The 18,282-nt window shown below is 40.6% G+C and overlaps 1 protein-coding gene across 14 annotated transcripts in view; it reads right to left on the bottom strand.

Annotated features, from left to right (window-relative positions):
• Positions 1-17,163, bottom strand: part of GOLGA4 (golgin A4) — a 124,343-nt gene extending 107,180 nt beyond the window's left edge. For 10 of the 14 annotated variants that reach the window (XM_061395889.1, XM_061395892.1, XM_061395890.1 and 7 more), the window contains exons 1-3: positions 16,771-17,095; positions 13,191-13,274; positions 507-596 (exon numbers count right to left, since the gene is read on the bottom strand). In XM_061395889.1, the coding sequence (XP_061251873.1) occupies positions 507-596; positions 13,191-13,274; positions 16,771-16,842 (246 nt within the window). In that variant the 5' untranslated portion in view covers positions 16,843-17,095. Of the gene's footprint in view, positions 1-506; positions 597-13,190; positions 13,275-16,770 lie in introns of all 14 variants that reach the window. The other 4 variants (XM_061395891.1, XM_061395899.1, XM_061395895.1 and 1 more) reach the window with 3 other exon arrangements.
• Positions 17,164-18,282: the final 1,119 nt, after the last annotated feature.

The raw sequence follows: 18,282 nt of genomic DNA, 5'->3' as shown, positions 1-18,282 counted from the left end.
TCTGTAGGGGAGGGAGGAAGCATTACAGTGCCAGCAGTTTGCCTCTTCTTGACCTGATGGTGGCCACACGGGGATTCACTTCATAAAAATTCACTGATGTGCGCACTTTGTTTTACCCTATTTTCTGTACTTCTGGGACTCTTACAATCCTTCACAGAAAGAAAAAATATTGGAAAAAATCTAATCTGAGCTATGGTGCCAGCTGCATGTCACTTGGAATCAGTAGTTACTTCAGTGCTTCCAATCATAATCTGAAAATATGGGACTTCTCCCCGCATAATGCTGAACAAATTGTTAGCACATCATTCTGAAAATTTCAAATATTAAAGGCAAAGTACATTATCCTCTCAAATTAAGATATATAAAGAAAACACACTTTATAAAAGCAAAATTACTATTAGCAAAAAAAAAGTTACTAAAAAAAGATCTAGGAATTACATTTTTCTTATAAACAGAAGCATAATAAGCTTCTTGTAAGTTTATTAAGGAAGAAATTCTAAACTTACCTCTCTGTTGGGTGTACCCTCATCCAGTGACTCTGTAAATGAAGACGTCCTGCTCCTGGTTCTTGTTGGTGTTGAAGAACTGGAGGAAGCCTAGATTAAAAGATTATTGCACAAATTAGAAAGACTGCACTCGTGAGCACACGACATACTATATAGTCCTTTCTCACAGTACATGCCCAAAGAACCCAGTAAAAGGAAGGAAAAGAGCAAATACATGGAAAATGAAAAAAGGTAAGTGAAACGTCATCAACTAGCAGACCCAGGCTACCCACTGGGTCCTTGGTCTGATTCTGCTACCAACTTGAACTATGACCTTCACTAAATTAACTTTCTGAATGCTAAAATAAACCTCAAAATAAGGTTGTGATGATAAAATTATTTTATTAGGGGAGACTGAAACCAGGTGAGAAGTATATGAAAACTTTCTATACTATCTTTGCAGCTTTCCTATAAATCAAAATTATTCCAAGTTCATTAAAAGCAAGTTTGTCAATTCAATTGTGAAAGTGCCTTCCAGCTCTAATATTCAATTATAATGACCTGTGGAGGTAAATATGTCTCTAGTCAAAGGTCTTACTTTGAGAATACTGTGCACACCACAGCCCGGTACTGAGATGCCAGTCCATTAGTTCTGTGAAGCACTTCAAGACTCCTACAATCCTTAGTACAAAAACGCGTAGGATAAAGGTAAACAAGAAGCTCCAAATTGAAACTAGAGCCTGAGGTCCACTCTAAGGTGAGCTAAAAACAGTCCTAAAAATATAAAACCAACATTTCAAGATGCCCTCTCATCCATAACAAGATAGGCCTTAACCCATCTACACAAAAAATAACGTCTTGATGTCTTACCCTTTTGTAGTCTGTATTTTTTTTTTTTTTGAGATTTATACACTGTACATTTTATTACATACTGGACTTTATTACAACAAATTAATTAACTTCTGATAGAAGTTTCATTAGAAAAAATGTGGATGTACTGAAATTCTTATTTGACACTGCTTTTTGGCTAATCATTCTAGTTTTACTGATTCTATACTCAGTCATTAAGGGCAGAAAGATTAATATTTCATAACAATGGACGTTCTCAAGTGGTACAACAAACTGCAAATCCCGCAATCCTCTGATTGGGGAACTAAGAGCTGAATAAAACATATTTTTATGTCAGAAGCAGAAATCAAAAGGAACAGTTTAATTGGGAGGAGGAGAAAACATCAACAAAATGTGACAAAAGTTAAATAAACTCTTTTTCTAAAAAAGTACTTAGTAAATATTTGTTAAAATAAATGAACAAATGGAACATCCATCTGTCAAGTCAGCGTGTGCTGCTGTGTCTATGCTGGAACAGAGAGGTCACAAGAAACTGTGTACACACATACACACACACATATGTACATATTCAGTGTACAATTAAGTTTAACATTTCTAATCAACACAAACGTTCAGTAAATGGTGCTGGGACAAATGGCCATCCATATGGGGGAACAAAATCACTCAGACCTTTAGTTTATACTTAAGCTATATTAAAGATTTAAATGATTTCTGGACTTCCCTGGTGGTCCAGAGGTTAAAATTCCTCACTTCCACTGCAGGGAACTGCAAATCCCGCAGTCCTCTGATTGGGGAACTAAGAGCTGAATAAAACATATTTTTATGTCAGAAGCAGAAATCAAAAGGAACAGTTTAATTGGGAGGAGGAGAAAACATCAACAAAATGTGACAAAAGTTAAATAAACTCTTTTTCTAAAAAGCTCTTATAAGTACTTAAGTCTGAACTCCAAAAACTCACCAACCTAGTCTTCTTTTCATCTAGGGCAGGTGACCTGAGCTCGCCCGGTGAACACACCCACATGAGACTCTGAGTCATATATGGACGGTATGAGAAAACAGACATGCAAAATTAATAAAGCTCGTCAGCTGGTGAGCAGGGAGACGCAGAGCTTCCTGCAGTCACACACAAGAGCTGTGCATGCGAGAAGCAGTGCGCCAGACTGAGGCGGCTGCAACATTCTTAGTGCTGTCCCCCAGCTTGGCTGAGCAAAGCCATCAGCCCAGACTTTCAGGCCCTCCTTAAAATTCTGTAAGTCACCAACTATTTATTCATCAACAGATCCCTTTTCTGCTTAACTAGCTGGGCTGAGTTCTGTTGCTTACAACTCAGAATTCCAACACACACATACCTTCTAAAAGATGAACCAGAAAAATCAACACATGATAAAAGGAATGTGCAGAGGGTACCTTAAGGGACTCAACCAAGGCAAAAAACAGGAAGAGTGAGGCCTCAAAATTTTAAACAACAAAATAGTTGAATGTGAAATAAAGTTGAAGCCTTATCAGCCTTAGAAGGCTTAGAGCTTAGAAAGCTTAGAAGGCAAAGGAGAAAAGGAAAGATATACACATCTGAATGCAGAGTTCCAAAGAACAGCAAAGAGAGATAAGAAAGCCTTCCTCAGTGATCAATGCAAAGAAATAAAGGAAAACAATAGAATGGGAAAGTCTAGAGATCTCTTCAAGAAAATTAGAGATACCAACAGAACATTTCATGCAAAGATGGGCACAATAAAGGACAGAAATGGTATGGACCTAACAGAAGCAGAAGATATTAAGAAGAGGTGGCAAGAATACACAGAAGAACTATACAAAAAAGATCTTCACCACCCAGATGATAACGATGGTGTGATCACCAACCTAGAGCCAGACATCCTGGAATGCGAAGTCAAGCGGGCCTTAGGAAGCGTCACTATGAACAAAGCTAGTGGAAGTGATGGAATTCCAGTTGAGCTATTTCAAATCCTGAAAGATGATGCTGTGAAAGTGCTGCCCTCAGTATGCCAGCAAATTTGGAAAACTCAGCAGTGGCCACAGGACTGGAAAAGGTCAGTTTTCATTCTAATCCCAAAGAAAGGCAATGCCAAAGAATGCTCAAACTACCGCACAATTGCACTCATCTCACACACTGGCAAAGTAATGCTCAAAATTCTCCAAGCCAGGCTTCAACAGTACATGAACCGTGAACTTCCAGATGTTCAAGGGATTTAGAAATTGGAAGAGGGCTTAGATAAGGGAGAGTAACCAGAGATCAAATTGCCAACATCTGCCGGATCTTCAAAAAAGCAAGAGAGCTTCAGAAAAATATCTACTTCTGCTTTATTGACTATGCCAAAGCCTTACTGTATGGACCACAACAAACTCTGGAAAATTCTTAGAGTTGGAAATACCAGACCACCTGACCTGCCTTTTGAGAAATCTGTATGCAGGTCAAGAAGCAACAGTTAGAACTGGACATGGAACAGCAGACTGGTTAGAAATTGGGGAAGGAGTGTGTCAAGGCTGGATATTGTCACTCTGCTTATTTGAGTTATACACAGAGTACATCATGAGAAACGCTGGACTGGATGAAGCACAAGCTGGAATCAAGACTGCCAGGAGAAATATCAATAACCTCGGATACGCAGATGACACTACCCTTATGGCAGAAAGAAGAACTAAAGAGCCTCTTGATGAAAGTGAAAGAGGAGAGTGAAAAAGTTGGCTTAAAACTCAACATTCAGAAATCTAAGATCATGGCATCTGGTCCCATCACTTCATGGCAAATAGATGGGAGAACAGTGGGAATAGTGACAGACTTTATTTTCTTGGGCTCCAAAATCACTGCAGATGGTTATTGCAGCCATGAAATTACAAGATGCTTGCTCTTTGGAAGGAAAGTTATGACCAACCTAGATAGCATATTGAAAAGCAGAGACATTATTTTGCCAACAAAGGTCCGTCTAGTCAAAGCTATGGTTTCTCCAGTGGTCATGTACGGATGTGAGAGTTGGACTGTGAAGAAAGCTGAGTGATGGAGAATTGATGCTTTTGAACTGTGGTGTTTGAGAAGACTCTTGAGAGTCCCTTGCATTGCAAGGAGATCCAACCAGTCCATCCTAAAGGAAACCAGTCCTGAATATTCACTGGAAGGACTGATGCTGAAGCTGAAACTCCAATACTTTGGCCACCTTATGCGAAGAACTGACTCATTTGAAAAGACCCTGATGGTGGGAAAGAGTGAAGGCAGGAGGAGAAGGGGACAACAGAAGATGAGATGGCTGGATGGCATCACTGACTCAATGGATTTGAGTTTGAATGAACTCTGGGAGCTAGTGATGGACAGGGAGGCCTGACGTGCTGCGAATCATGGGGTCACAAAGAGTCAGACACAACTGAGCGACTGAACTGAACTGAGAAAACTTACATGTGCTTCTGTGTGCTTAGTCACTCAGTCGTGTCCGACTCTCTGCGGCCCACGGACTGTAGCCCTGCCCAGCTCCTCTGTCCATGGAATTTTCAAGTAAAGAATACTGGAATGGGTTGCCATCTCCTTCTCCAAGGGATCTTCCTGAACCAGGGATCCAACCCATATTTCTTGTGTTTCCAGCACTGGCAGGTAGATTCTTTACCACCAGCACCACCTGGGAAGCCCCCCAAAATTGTATGACTAGAAGCCAACACTGTGTTTAGAAAATGCGAAAGGAAAGCAGTCACTGGACAGTGTTTACCCAGGACTAAAACTAAATCACAAATATTCAGAGCACTTCAGAAATAATTCTCACTGAGGTTGAGGGAAACGTAATAACCCTTCCCACCCACAGCCATGAATTTCAACTCACACCAGCTTCAAAGACTCTAGATGTTTCAAACACTACCAATAAGACTGGGAGAAGCTCCATTTGTATCTCCTTTTATATGGTTATATGTAGTATCTCCTTTAATAAAACGGCTATTGAGAGGGCAAAAGTTAGGAAAGTATTTAGTTTTATTAGGCCACAGGAAGTAACTCATAGCCAACCCTCTCTGCCGTGATTCCAACATCTCCAAAAAATTTGGGGGTTAATAATTCAGCTTTCCAAATAGTCAGATGCCAAGAAAGGGCTACTCCAGACAAGGATCTCCAAATCACTTGAAAAGTACACCTCTACTGTGAAACTTCTTAATTGGCACAATGATTTCTCATATGAGCCTAATCTTTAACTGGAGCCTCATCAGCTCTGGAAAAATCAGCAAAATCAAATGTTGGGGTTTATGAAGTTAAAGTATAGATTCTAACACACACTGCCCTCAGGAAAGTAGTACCACATGGCCAAGCTTGGCCTGATGGTTTGTAGGTCTTCCTCTGGAGTTGCAAAAGTAGGAATCAAATGAGGGAATAGATGTGACTGCAAAGTATGAAAATATGCAAAAAAAACCAACTAACTGTATTTGAGTATTTATCCCAAAGTCTTGCATCTTTAACAGCTATCCTCACTTTAAAATATGTAAGAATTTACATTCCTTCAAACTAAATTTGTTCTAATTAATCCTCACAGCCATGAGAAATCTGAAGACAGATGTCTAAGCTGTTTTTCAAGAAACCTGATGGTTATATCCAGGCTCACAATATTTTTATTGCCAACTGAATATTAATTGACCATAGCCCTCAACTTCATTATAAAAAAAAAATTTTAGTCACCGTGGTACTCAGAATTCGAAGATGACCCAAAATCACCCTCACCTTGCAAATATGTGGTATCATTGCCCTGATGATCTTACCTTTCAGAGCAAAAAGGATTTTGCAGGTATATTTAAGATTACTACTCAGTTGACTCTAAGTTAACTCAGAGAAAGGAGACTATCTGAATGGGATCAACCTAATCACACAAGCCCTTCAAATGAGTCCTGAGTCCAGAGTCCAGAGTCCAGCCGTGAGGCAGCAAGCAAAGAGGTACTCCTGCAACCCTGAAGGAAAGCCAAGGCCTGTGAGGGTCAAGCGGTGAGGAACTGTGGGCAGCACTAGCTGCAAAAGACAGTGAGAAATAAGGACCTGTGTCCCACAGCCACAACTGCATGAGCATGGACCAGGATCCTCATCACCAGTGAGAACACAATGTGGACAGCAACTTGATCTTAGTCTTGGGAGGCCCAAGCACAGAAGCCAGTCATGCCATGCCAGACTTCTGACACACAGGCTGTGAAACAGTAACTGGGTTATTAGGCAGTAAGGTTGTGGTGATGTGTTGTTACTCAACATCAGGAAACTAACGCAGTCACCTTTAAGAACAGTAGCCTTAAGATTTAACCATCTTGAATTTATAACTTTAGATATCTGTATCTATCTGACAATTCAGCTGTCTTGAATATGGTAGCTCTTTATAGGAAAACTCTCAGATAATAGAGCCCAAATGGAATAAACTTTGATTAACATAGTTTTGACTAACATAGAATTTCTCAGTAATACAAATATCTAAAATTTGTGTTGTTATCTTTAGAGTGTGCTGTTCAGCCTAAGATTAATGCTTTTCAATGTCTAATTTTTTTGGTATAGTTAAAATATATTAGATACATTTGATGTAATAGAGATTTAAGAGTTAGCAGCTACGTTTATTAACATTATCTTATACAGACAGCATGGTATGGTGAAAGCACTTCGGCTGGGTTGTGGAATCAGTTAGAGGGTGGGGATCAACTTTTTTTTTTTTAAATGAAGGAAATATTTTGGGTCAAAATATGGCATCTTATGTCGTAAAGATGAAGATTCTATAAAACTTTTGTCTTAGAAGTGTCTGTGCAAAAAGAATGGTATTGTTGTTTAACTGCTGGTCCCAGTGAAAAAAATTTGAGAAACAGTGATCCAGAGAGTACCGGGGAAGCAGATGAGGGACTCAGAAGAACTGCACGCTAGCCCAGATCTTGCAGCGTGCACCCTGATCCAGCCACATAAGCATTCTCAGCTTTTCACTTTCTTGTCAGGAAATTGGGGATAACTGTCCTCCATACCTCCATCTGTTTCAGCCTGTTACTAGTTTAGAAACTAGATAACTACATCTAATAGAATTGCAGACAAAATAAACATAAGGAAATTCTAAATGAGGGATTTTTTTAAACTGTCTTTATTAATAACTTACATTAATTATGGATTATTAAGTTAGTGACATTAAAATTTTGGCTGCCCAGAAGCCTTTTGACATTACTTACTTCTCAAATTATAGCCCAAGTAGACGAATGGCATTCTTACACAAGCCTAACATCTGGCTTCATTTCTCCCCGCCAGACCCACGAGTAACCAAATCACAGCAAGGACACAGTCACAGACTCCTCCTCACCATGTACTCCTGAAAGTCTCTGCCAATCTACCTGACACCCCAGCTATAAAGGAATGCCAAAGTAACCTGGAGTTAATATGTCACATAAGCTTTTATCCACCAGTTACAAAATTATTAGAACTTTCCATCATGTCTTTAGTAAAGTACCTTCTACATCCTGATGTCCAAACAGTAGTGCCAGAAATCAAATATTACTGCTTATGTTATAAATGTTCACCTCTCAAAAACAGCCCTTTAATATAGTGAAGTCCACTCATTCAAAAGTAATTTAAGGAGACTTCTGGTTAAAAATATGGTAGGTGAACCAAAGTTTCTTATTTTTCTCTCCCCTGAAAAGAATTGGGGCTTCCCTGGTGGCCCAGTGGGTAAAGAATCCACCTGCAATGCAGGAGACAGCCTACGATGCGGGAGACCTGGATTCAATCCCTGGGTCAGGAAGATTCCCTGAAGAAGGAAATGGCAGCCCACTCCAGTATGCTTGCCATGGGAAATCCCATGGACAGAAGAGAAGAGCCTGGAGGGCTACAGTCCATGGAGTTGCAAGAGTTGGACATGACTTAGCAACTAAAACACCACCCAAAGAGTTAAATTTCAACCAGTTTTCAGAAGAATGGGTGTGGACGAAAGAATACTAAAGTGATAATACAGCTGCTGCTACTGCTGCTGCTGCTAAGTCGCTTCAGTCGTGTCCGACTCCGTGCGATCCCATAGACAGCAGCCCACCAGGCTCCCCCATCCCTGGGATTCCCCAGGCAAGAACACTGGAGTGGGTTGCCATTTCCCTCTCCAATGCATGAAAGTGAAAAGTGAGAGTGAAGTCGCTCAGTCATGTCCGATTCCCAGCGACCCCATGGACTGCAGCCCACCAGGCTCCTCCACCCATGGGATTTTCCAGGCAAGAGTACTGGAGTGGGGTGTCATTGCCTTCTCCGATAATACAGCTGAGGATACTACAATCCCATGGAGAAGGGAACACTGATAAGAAGCAAGCCTATTTTCATCTCCAGAGCCCTAAAAAGATTTAAGACTTCAAAGTTACAATGTAAGTTATAATGAAGAAGTTCAGAGGCAGGACCAAAATCAGAAAAATTGGTTGAAAGATCCCCATGTCCCTGGTCCCACCTTACATAGCCTCTGAAAAACCAAAGGTTTATTCTTCTGGAGCCATTTCAGCTCCAACCTGGATGAAACCAAGCACAGTAAGACAGGAGTGAAGGGCAAAGTGTGTGACTAAAGCTAGAGGGACTAATTAGGTGATATTCTGCACAGTGAACAGTGGAACCTCCAGCACAATGCTTCCGAAGCAGCTCGGCTTATAACCTGGCACCCCCTGCCCAAAAAACAAAAGGCTTCACTGGAGAAATCAAATGACACCTTAAAGATCTCAGGTTATCAACAGGTAGATATTTCTCCCGATAATAAAGCCAATTGCAGCCTATCACCCAGCAGGGAATCCCAGTGTTGACCACATGATACTTCTAGATAGCATCAGATTTTTAGTGTCCTGCCTTTAAATATGGATACCCCAGAGCAGTCAGTAAAGAAAATTTCCAATGTAAGAGCCAACAACAACAAAATCCACCAAAAAAAAAAATTAAAAGAAAACTTCAAAACAAAAGAAAAAAATCAGAGCTATAAAAGATATATCAGCGGACTTCTCTGGTGGTCCAGTGGCTAGGACGCCACACTCCCAATCAAAGGGACCCAAGTCTGATCCCTGGTCAGAGAGCTGGATCCCACATGCTGCAAATAAAGATCCCACATGCCACAAGTAAGACCTGGTGCAGCCAAAATAAATAATTTTTTTTTAATGTTAAAGATATATCAGTATAGCAAGAGCAATGCTATGAAAAAGCAAAAGACAAAAATAGCCTTTGGAAAATTTAAAAACAGAGTAGGAAAAATTAAAAATTCAACTGAAAACTAACATTGTAAATTAACCATACTTCAAAAAATAAAGAAAACAAAAAACTCATTGAACAGTTAGATAAATTGAAGCAAACTCTCAAAAATAGGACAAAAAAAGGAACTTCCCTGTGGTCCAGTGGTAAGACCCCACACTTCCACTGCAAATAAAACAAAAAACAAATAAATAAATTAAAATAGACCATGAAGAGTAAAAAATAATAAATAAGAGACTCTATCCTGAAGGTACAAAAACTAACTGGTCTTCCAGAATAGAAGAGAAAAAACAAAGGAGAGGGAATTATCAATGAAATAATATCTAAAATTCTCCAAGAATTTAAGCACAGGAGTCACCATACTTAGTGAAGCACAATGCAAAAATAAATCTACACAAAGGCATGTTCACCATAAAATTTCAGAAAACAAGAGAAGATCCTAAAGTCTCCAGAAAGAACACAGAGGACAGAGCTGGGAGGCTGGAGGAGACAGTGTGTTTTGTTTTGTTTTAGCGTAACAGTCTTTTAGCAGGACTTTATCTTTTAAAACTACAGAATGTATTACTTTGATAAAAATAAAAGCAAAATTTCATTTTAAATGTTTATTTAAAAATCATGAGTATCTAATATATCCAGTAAAAGGTACCCCATATGATTTAAAAGCATAATACACAGATTAAAAGATGATCTATTTCTCATCCTAAATCTCATCCAACAGTTGATAACAAATCATAAGTGAACTGATCTTATTCCCAACATTTCAGACACTAGATACTGTTAACATCATCCATGCTAACTTAGCCAAATAACTCTATAAAATAAATAAAATAGAAAAATCAGACATCTTTACTAATCTAAGAAATATGCATTTGTTAAGAATTCATAATTTAAAAGACAAATATTTAAGATAAATGCATGTTTATGCAGAGTGGTATTAGGTTTCCAGTACAAGAATGCAGACTGAACACTGTTTACTTCTCTTCCTCCCAAAAACCCACTGAAATGAAGGATTGAAAAAAAAAAAGTAGAAAAGCAGATTAACTAAAACTCTAGAACAAGAGAGGGAAAATCATAAGTAAAAAGAACAAAATTTTGAAGAATAAAGGCAAAAGGATTCTAATTGGTGGGGAAGTCAGGGCAATGAAGCCATAACTCCAAACATACACAGAAGGCAGCTCTGGGAGAGGCAAAAGATACTTATTGCAACAGGGGGGCGGGGGAAATCAGCTTTATACACTAGAACGGGATATCACTACTCTCAGGAACGTGTCTCACGTCTGTGAAACAAACAGCTACACGGGGTCAGCCTCCTTCAACCCAAACACTTCACCAGACAAAAGAAACAGCCAAATACAATGAGTAACACCTTGGAGGAGTTAGCGCTCCAATTGCAGAGGCTGGCACCATACAGCAGCAGGGTAACAACACACCCCAGCTTCACCACAGCAATCCCAGCCCTGCCCAGTCCACGTCAGTTTAAGTTTCAAGATAATTACCAGTGTCCCCATTCATTAAGAATGTTTGGATAATAAATCACCCACCTGGTCTTCATAAATATAAACCAACAACTAATAAAAACAAGACATTTTTCTCAAAAAAAGAAAAACAATATGACCAGTATGAATACATACAACTATAACAACCTAGAACAATTGATAGATCAAGGAACAGACTTTAAATATGCATGTATACATAACACATAACATCCTGGGAGAGTTTTGAGAAGCTCTGCTGCTGCTGCTGCTAAAAAAAAAAAAAACAAAAAACTAAAAGTACTGTGGTTAAGAGAATGGGCTTTAGAGCAAGACTGCCTGGGTTCATATCTCAGCTTTATCACTGAGTTGTGTGGTACTAGCTGTCTACACAGACAAGTTACTTACCTCCCTTGGCCTCAATTTCTTATCTGTAAAATGAGGATAATAAAAATCCATACCTTTTATTAGTTCATGTATTAATTTAGATAATACATGCAATGCACCAAGAAAACACCTAGGTAATAATAACTACCCAAGTTGACTAGTGTTAATTTGTGGAAATTAAATGTGATGACCAGAATAAATTCAATAGAAGCAGCTGAAATAAAAATCTGAAATCTATCAAAGCAATAGAATAAAAAGGAAAAAAGGAATATTTCAAAAGAGGGGAAAAGGATATACAGAGAATTTATTTAGAAAGATTAATAAGATTTTAAAAATAAAGAAAAGGGGGAGACTAAAAAAAAAAGCAAAGAAGAAAACTAGACATTTTTTAGCATCAAAGAAAAAGAAAAAAGATTCAAAGATCAAGTTAGCCACCAATACAGAAAAAAACAAGTTTGAATTAGACTTTTCATTTGCACACAGGATGCTAGAGCATATGCTATGCTATGCTATGCTATGCTATGCTAAGTCACTTCAGTCGTGTCCAACTCTGTGCGACCCCATAGACGGCAGCCCACCAGGCTCCCCCGTCCCTGGGATTCTCCAGGCAAGAACACTGGAATGGGCTGCCAGAGCATAAGGGAGAAATAAAGCCAACAGCCTGAGGGAAATTTTTCAACCTAGAATTTTATAGCTAGTCAAGTAAATGTTTACGTAAATGAAAACATCTTCCTAATATTTTGTGATTTAGGAGGTAAAGAAACTAAATGGTTAGTTAAAATCCTGTATTTTTAACAACACATTAACTGAAGTTCTACATCAAAGTTTCCAGTCTTGCTTTCTCACCTGGGCCCAGGAGGATGCTTCTGAATTTGCTCACAGCTTCAGTGGGATGTAAAGTTATATATAATTTGCATCTATGTCTTAAGGTCTTTGAATATCACAATAAGCTCAAGAGACAAAGCTTCTCTCAGAAGTTTTTCCTCCAGTTTTTCCTATCAAACTAAGAGGCAGATGAAAGAACTTTGTACGGCCCTTACCCTATTCAAGTTTCACACTGATTTTTTAAATTACATAAACAAGAACTGTTCTATTACTTAAAATATAAGAACTTAATGTATATTCTATACAAAGCAATAGAAATAGCCACTATATGCTCCCTGATCAAAATACAGATTTAACACTCAAGACACTCTGATTCTTCTGATCTAAATGTTTCTCTCTGGGAGCTATGCTTTTTAGATTGAGGATAATTATTTTGCCAAGCGACATTATAAAAAAGACTACGTTCCTTCAGAAAGGGACTCTTTTCCCTGCTTGTGAAATTTTTTTTTATTCCTATTACACAAACTATTATTTTGAGACCCCACTCTAAAAAATTATAATCCTGCAAGTTTGGGGCGAGCCCACATTGTTTTGTTTTTTATTGTGGTAAAGTATACACAACATAAAAATTATCATTTTAAACATTTATAAGTGGACAGTTCAGTGGTATTAATTATACTCACATTGTTGGGCAACCATCAGCACTATCCATCTCCAGAACTTCTTCATCCTCCCAAATTGAAACTCTATCCTCATTAAACAACAATGCCTCGTTTCCCCCTCCTCTCTTCAGCCATAACCACCGTTCTATTTTTTGCCTCTCTGATCTTGACTAATCGAGGTAACTCACACAAGTGGAATCGCAAAATAGTCCGTTTGTGCCGCTGCTTTTTATAATTAAGTTTTAGTAATATCTGAGTGAATGAGTGAGTGAAGTCGCTCAGTCGTGTTCGACTCTTTGCGACCCCTTGGACTGTAACCTACCAGGCTCCTCCGTCCATGGGATTCTCCAGGCAAGAATACTGGAGTGGGTTGCCATTTCCTTCTCCAAGTAATATATGAAAAGGGCTGCAAATGTTAAAACAATATTCTTTTATTCACGGCACTATATACATCCTAACAAATTAGGAAGTATCCTATATTACTCTTTATTAATTTTTATCAAATTTATTCTAAGGATTTTAAAAATCTAAGTATAGATATTTGTTGTTAAAAAATTAAGTGAAACTTGATTTGAAACTGTTTAATTTTATTTTTAAAGTCAGAGTTGACCAAATGTTTACTTAAAATAATATTTGCCAAAGAAGGGTTGAAATAATCTCAGCTCCAAAGAGAAGTGACTGGGGACTACAAAACGGTGTCTTGCATTTATTGAATACTTTCAAAAACTGAAGGAAGCCCAAAGTATTAATATCACAAACACTATCGTTATTACTATTACTGAAAAGTTTTGCAAGTATTGTGATGTAAACGGTTCATTTATCCCAGAATTATCAACACCTGACGACTCACTCTATTTGAAACATACCTGTCAAGCAATATCACCTCTGGAAATCAAGCTAAGAACCAGGAAAGATGTACACAAGGGCCTCCAAAATCTCAAATCAAATGTCTCAATTTGTATTAATGCACTAAAATGCATTAAAGAATCTCTTAGGTACTTGCCCTTATTTTACACAAAATTTTAGAAATTCAGGGTCTTGTCTTGATTTAAAGCCCAAAGCAACTTAAAACCTGGGAGAAGACAGACATTGGGCAGATAGCAAGGGAGGCTACAAAGTAATCAGGAAAACTAGACCAAGAACAAACACATAAATCCTCCTGAGCAGGTAAAAGCAAATTGTCTTTCACACCCCATTAAATTCCTGAGGGTATGGCACCCTCAACACAAAATAATTTATAGTCAAAAAACAAGACATAATATTATAAAAATTCAGGATCCTTTGCATGAGAAAACAAGGACATGTTTTATCTGTTACAAAAAGATTATCCCATCCAAAAATATTTGTTTTGCTTAATTCACACTTGAAAGAAATCCTTAACTCTAAAAATAATAATTCAGAATTTCTCAACTTGAAGGGTTCTGAATAGTTAAGGATCAAGACAAGGAACAGAATCAAGTTTCTATCAGCAATTGATCACTAACAATTTACTTTTGCATTCTGGATAAATATATATATATATCTACTATATATACACACACATATATACTCACTATATATATACACACATATATATACCCACTATATATATACATATATATATCCACTATATATACACACACATATAGTTACTATATATATACAGTCATCAAAAAGGATCGTTTTAAATCTGTACACAAAGTGCCATTTCTTGCTCCACACGCACTGTCTTACCAGAGTAAGACATACGAACTGGGAGCCCTAATGCATTACCTGTAACTAGCCCTTTTACCATGATTCTAAAGACAACCTCAGGTTTCCCAAGTGGTTCAGAAGGTAAAGAATCCGCCTGCCAAAACAGGAGACACAGATTCAATACCTGGGTTGGGAAGATCCCCTGGAGAAGGAAAAGACAACCCACTCCAGTATTCTTGCCTGAAAAATCCCGTGGACAGAGGAGCCTGGCAAGCTACAGTCCATGGGGACGCAAACAAGTGGGACAGGACTTAGCGACTGAACAACAACAAAGACAACCTCCCTTTGTTAAAGATCGATAGTAATTCTTTTTCATGAAAAAAAGATAACATGGACAAATAAAGCGCCAGCAGCTTGGAGCATGTCCTTCTTAAACTATTTTCACTATGTCATACTTTCCCCACAAAACTGGGATCACGCTTTACATGCTGTTCTCCAATCTGTCTTTTAATACCAGTTAGAGCCTACTTCTCTGTGGGCTCTAACTCTAGCTGTCTGACATCAGCCAAGTTACTTAATTTCTCTGAATCCCATTCCAGGTGTGAAAGATTCTACCTTGTAGATTTATGTGACAATGAAACAAATTACCCAAGCAAAATACCTAGCACAGTAAAAACCTAGTAAATATTGGCGTTTTTCTAAGGCTGCAGAATAACCAACCATATGACAAAACTTATCTAACCAATTCTCTACTGCTGAATATTTTTGGCCACATTTTACCTATTAAAAACAACACTGAAGTGAAATTCCATGTGGCTAACTCCGTAACACATCCTGAGTTCTCTTTTAGAATTTTTAGAGGTGGCATCCTGGATCAGTGATACGTATACAGTCCCTTACATTCACTGCTGTGCCTGTTTCCCCACATTTCTCACTTCATTTTATTTTTTCTTTCTTTCTTAAATTAACAGTGTTTTGTAAAATTTTAAAAGCTCACGGTAAATGTAATATATTTAGTATTGAAAGTAATATATTTAGTATCCAAATCTTAATCACTATTTACAATTCCCTTGGGAGAATGAACAAGTTTTCAGTACCATAATATACCTCAACCACTGTTTCACTCTACAGAAGCTTTAAACTTCAATTTACAGTTTCAGAATAAATTCAATGCAATAGATTCTTGATTTAGTAGTTATTGGTCGTTAGTTTTTTAAAAGTTATGTAAGATAAATGTTCTGTTTAAAATGTTTTAGAAATGCCTGTCAAGTAGTCAAAACCCAGCTTTTCGTGTAGACACTAAATCTGTTGAGACTCAGAAAAGCTGGGAAGCAATTTAGCAGAAGCCCTCCTCATTGCTGAAAGAACCACGTGCTGCCGGCAACCAAAACACACATTCACAGCTGCTTAGGAGACTGTTTCTGCTTCTTTAAATTAACACTACTAACGCGCCTCCTTTTTCCTGGAAATTGTCATTTCCTGAAGCAACAGCATTCGTGAAAAACAAAGATTAACAAGACTCCTGAAGAAGCAGAGCTGCGGACGCGCGCAAGCCCTGCGGGCCCCACAGTGGCCCGCCCCTCCGCCCGTCCCGGATCAACCCAGTTATGCGAAGTGACGAACTCGTGACAGCCTCGGGCACTGGACGCCGGCCACGCCGCCACCTCTCTCGGGTCCAGCGCTTCTGCAAGCAGCCCGGCCAGGAATGGCTCAACCCCTGGCCCTCACGACTGGACCAGGGTTTGGAATTAAGACTCCGTCACGGGCCAGGGGCCCCTCCGTTAATCAGTCTCGGGTCGGGGATGAGAGAGGGGGACTTCCGTCCAAAGGTCAGATATTACAAGGGATCCTGGTTTTCCCATTCCGCCCTCACTCTTGAGTTGGGGGTCTCGGATGCCTGGGGGAAACCTTCTGTATGGGTCAAAAATCTTGCAAGATCAGAGCTCCTCTCATTCTCAGACCTGGTTGGGCATCAGGGGTAAATTAAGAGGTCAGGTGTCACAAACCCAGCCACTCACAACCTACTTCTCCAGAACTGAGTTCTGGGATGGGGGGCCGGGGTCAGGACTCACGGAGGACCTGGACCGCCCTGAGCTCATTCCCAGGGAAAGATCTGGGGGAAGCCTCTGGTTGGAAGTCAAGGGTCAGGACAGAACTTCCGCTCCCCTTTGCCGACGAGCCGGTGTCAAGGGTTGTCGGGAACCAGGGGAGCACGGAGGCCATAGTACCTGAGTAGAGGCCAGCGCCTGCTGGAGCTGCTGCTGCTCCTCGCTGATCTTTTGCTTCAGTTTCTTGAACATCGCGCAACGCGGGGTCCTGAGGTGGATGAGACCTGGGGGGCGAGTGCTCAGAGAGACCCGGCCGCGGCGGCGGCGGAGGCTTCTCTACACCACAGACCGCGGGGGCCGGGCCTCGCCGCCTCCTCCTTGGGCTCGCGGGCCGGTCGGGACACTCGTCCTGCGGGTGTCGGCGTCGCCGCCGCCGCGTCTCTCTGTTCTGGATGCCACCGGTTGGCCTCGGCCCCCCATCCAGCCCCGGCGGCGGCGGCGGCGGCGACAACGGCAGCAGGTGAGCAGTGAGAACAAGGCGCCTGCGCGGCCTACGTGGAGTTCGGCGAGGGAGCACTACCGAGCGCCGGAGGGGACAAGCTGGAAGTCCAGCCCGCGCATGCGCGCTGCAGGGTCGCTCCCGGAAGGTGCGGGACTCGGCGCTGCCTACCTTCATTGCGCGTAGACATGCCCTCGGAGCCCAGGAGTGGGGTGGTCTGAGCCCTACACTGACACACACCCGGGCTGCGGTGCTGCGAAGTCAGGTGGGGAGGGTGCTGCTTCTCTCAAGGACCGCAAAGCTGACTGTCCCGCCGCAAAAAAACCTGTTGTGTGGGTGTGAGAAGAGGGGATCCGGGGGACCTGCCGGGGACTGTGATTGACAGTGTGCTTTTGTTCAGTATTTGTGATTTGGATTTTTTGTCTTCAGTATCTCGTATTCCTACTGCTTCCCAGAGTGGCCCTTTTCCCTATGCTGGGCACTTCCAGGGGTCAAGAAGTGCCTGATAGGAAGCTCCCAGGGTTCAGATGTTTCAGGCTGATATAGTTTGGACTTTGCCTGTATATATATAGGCTTCCCAGCCTATATATATATATAGGCTACTGATAATAGAATCCCGCTGCCAACGCAGGAGACTAAGAGAAATGCTTCCGTTCCTGGGTCGGGGAGATTCCCTGGTGGGGGACATGACAACCCACTCCAGTATTCTTAAGAATCCCGTGGACAGAGGAGCCTGGCAGGCTAGTCCATAGGGTCGCAAAGAATCACGGCTGGAGTGACTTAGCGTATGCACGCACAAATGTTGTGCTTCGTTCGTTGGGTAAGTCGTGTCCGACCCTCTGCGACCCCATGGACAGAGCCGCCAGGTCTCCCGCATTGCAGAAGAATTCTTCACTAGCTGAGCCACCAGGAAAGCCCAAGAATACTGGAGTGGGTAGCCTATCCCTTCCCCAGGGGAACTTCCCGACCCAGGAATCGAACTAGGGTCTCCTACATTGCAGATGGATTCTTTACCAGCTGAGCTACCCGGGAAGCCCCCACATACATACATACATACATACATACATATGTAATATATATCGTGAATTTGAGCGAACACCAGGAGATAGTGGAGGGAGAGGAGCCTGGCATGCTTCCGTCCATGAGGTTGCTAAGAGTCGGACACGACTTAGCAAATGAAAAACAAATGTATG

This window comes from Bos javanicus, chromosome 22 (genome assembly GCF_032452875.1).
Source record: "Bos javanicus breed banteng chromosome 22, ARS-OSU_banteng_1.0, whole genome shotgun sequence".
Lineage (NCBI taxonomy): Eukaryota > Metazoa > Chordata > Mammalia > Artiodactyla > Bovidae > Bos > Bos javanicus.
Note: the sequence above shows the minus strand (reverse complement) of the source record. Positions and strands in the feature narration are given on the sequence as shown.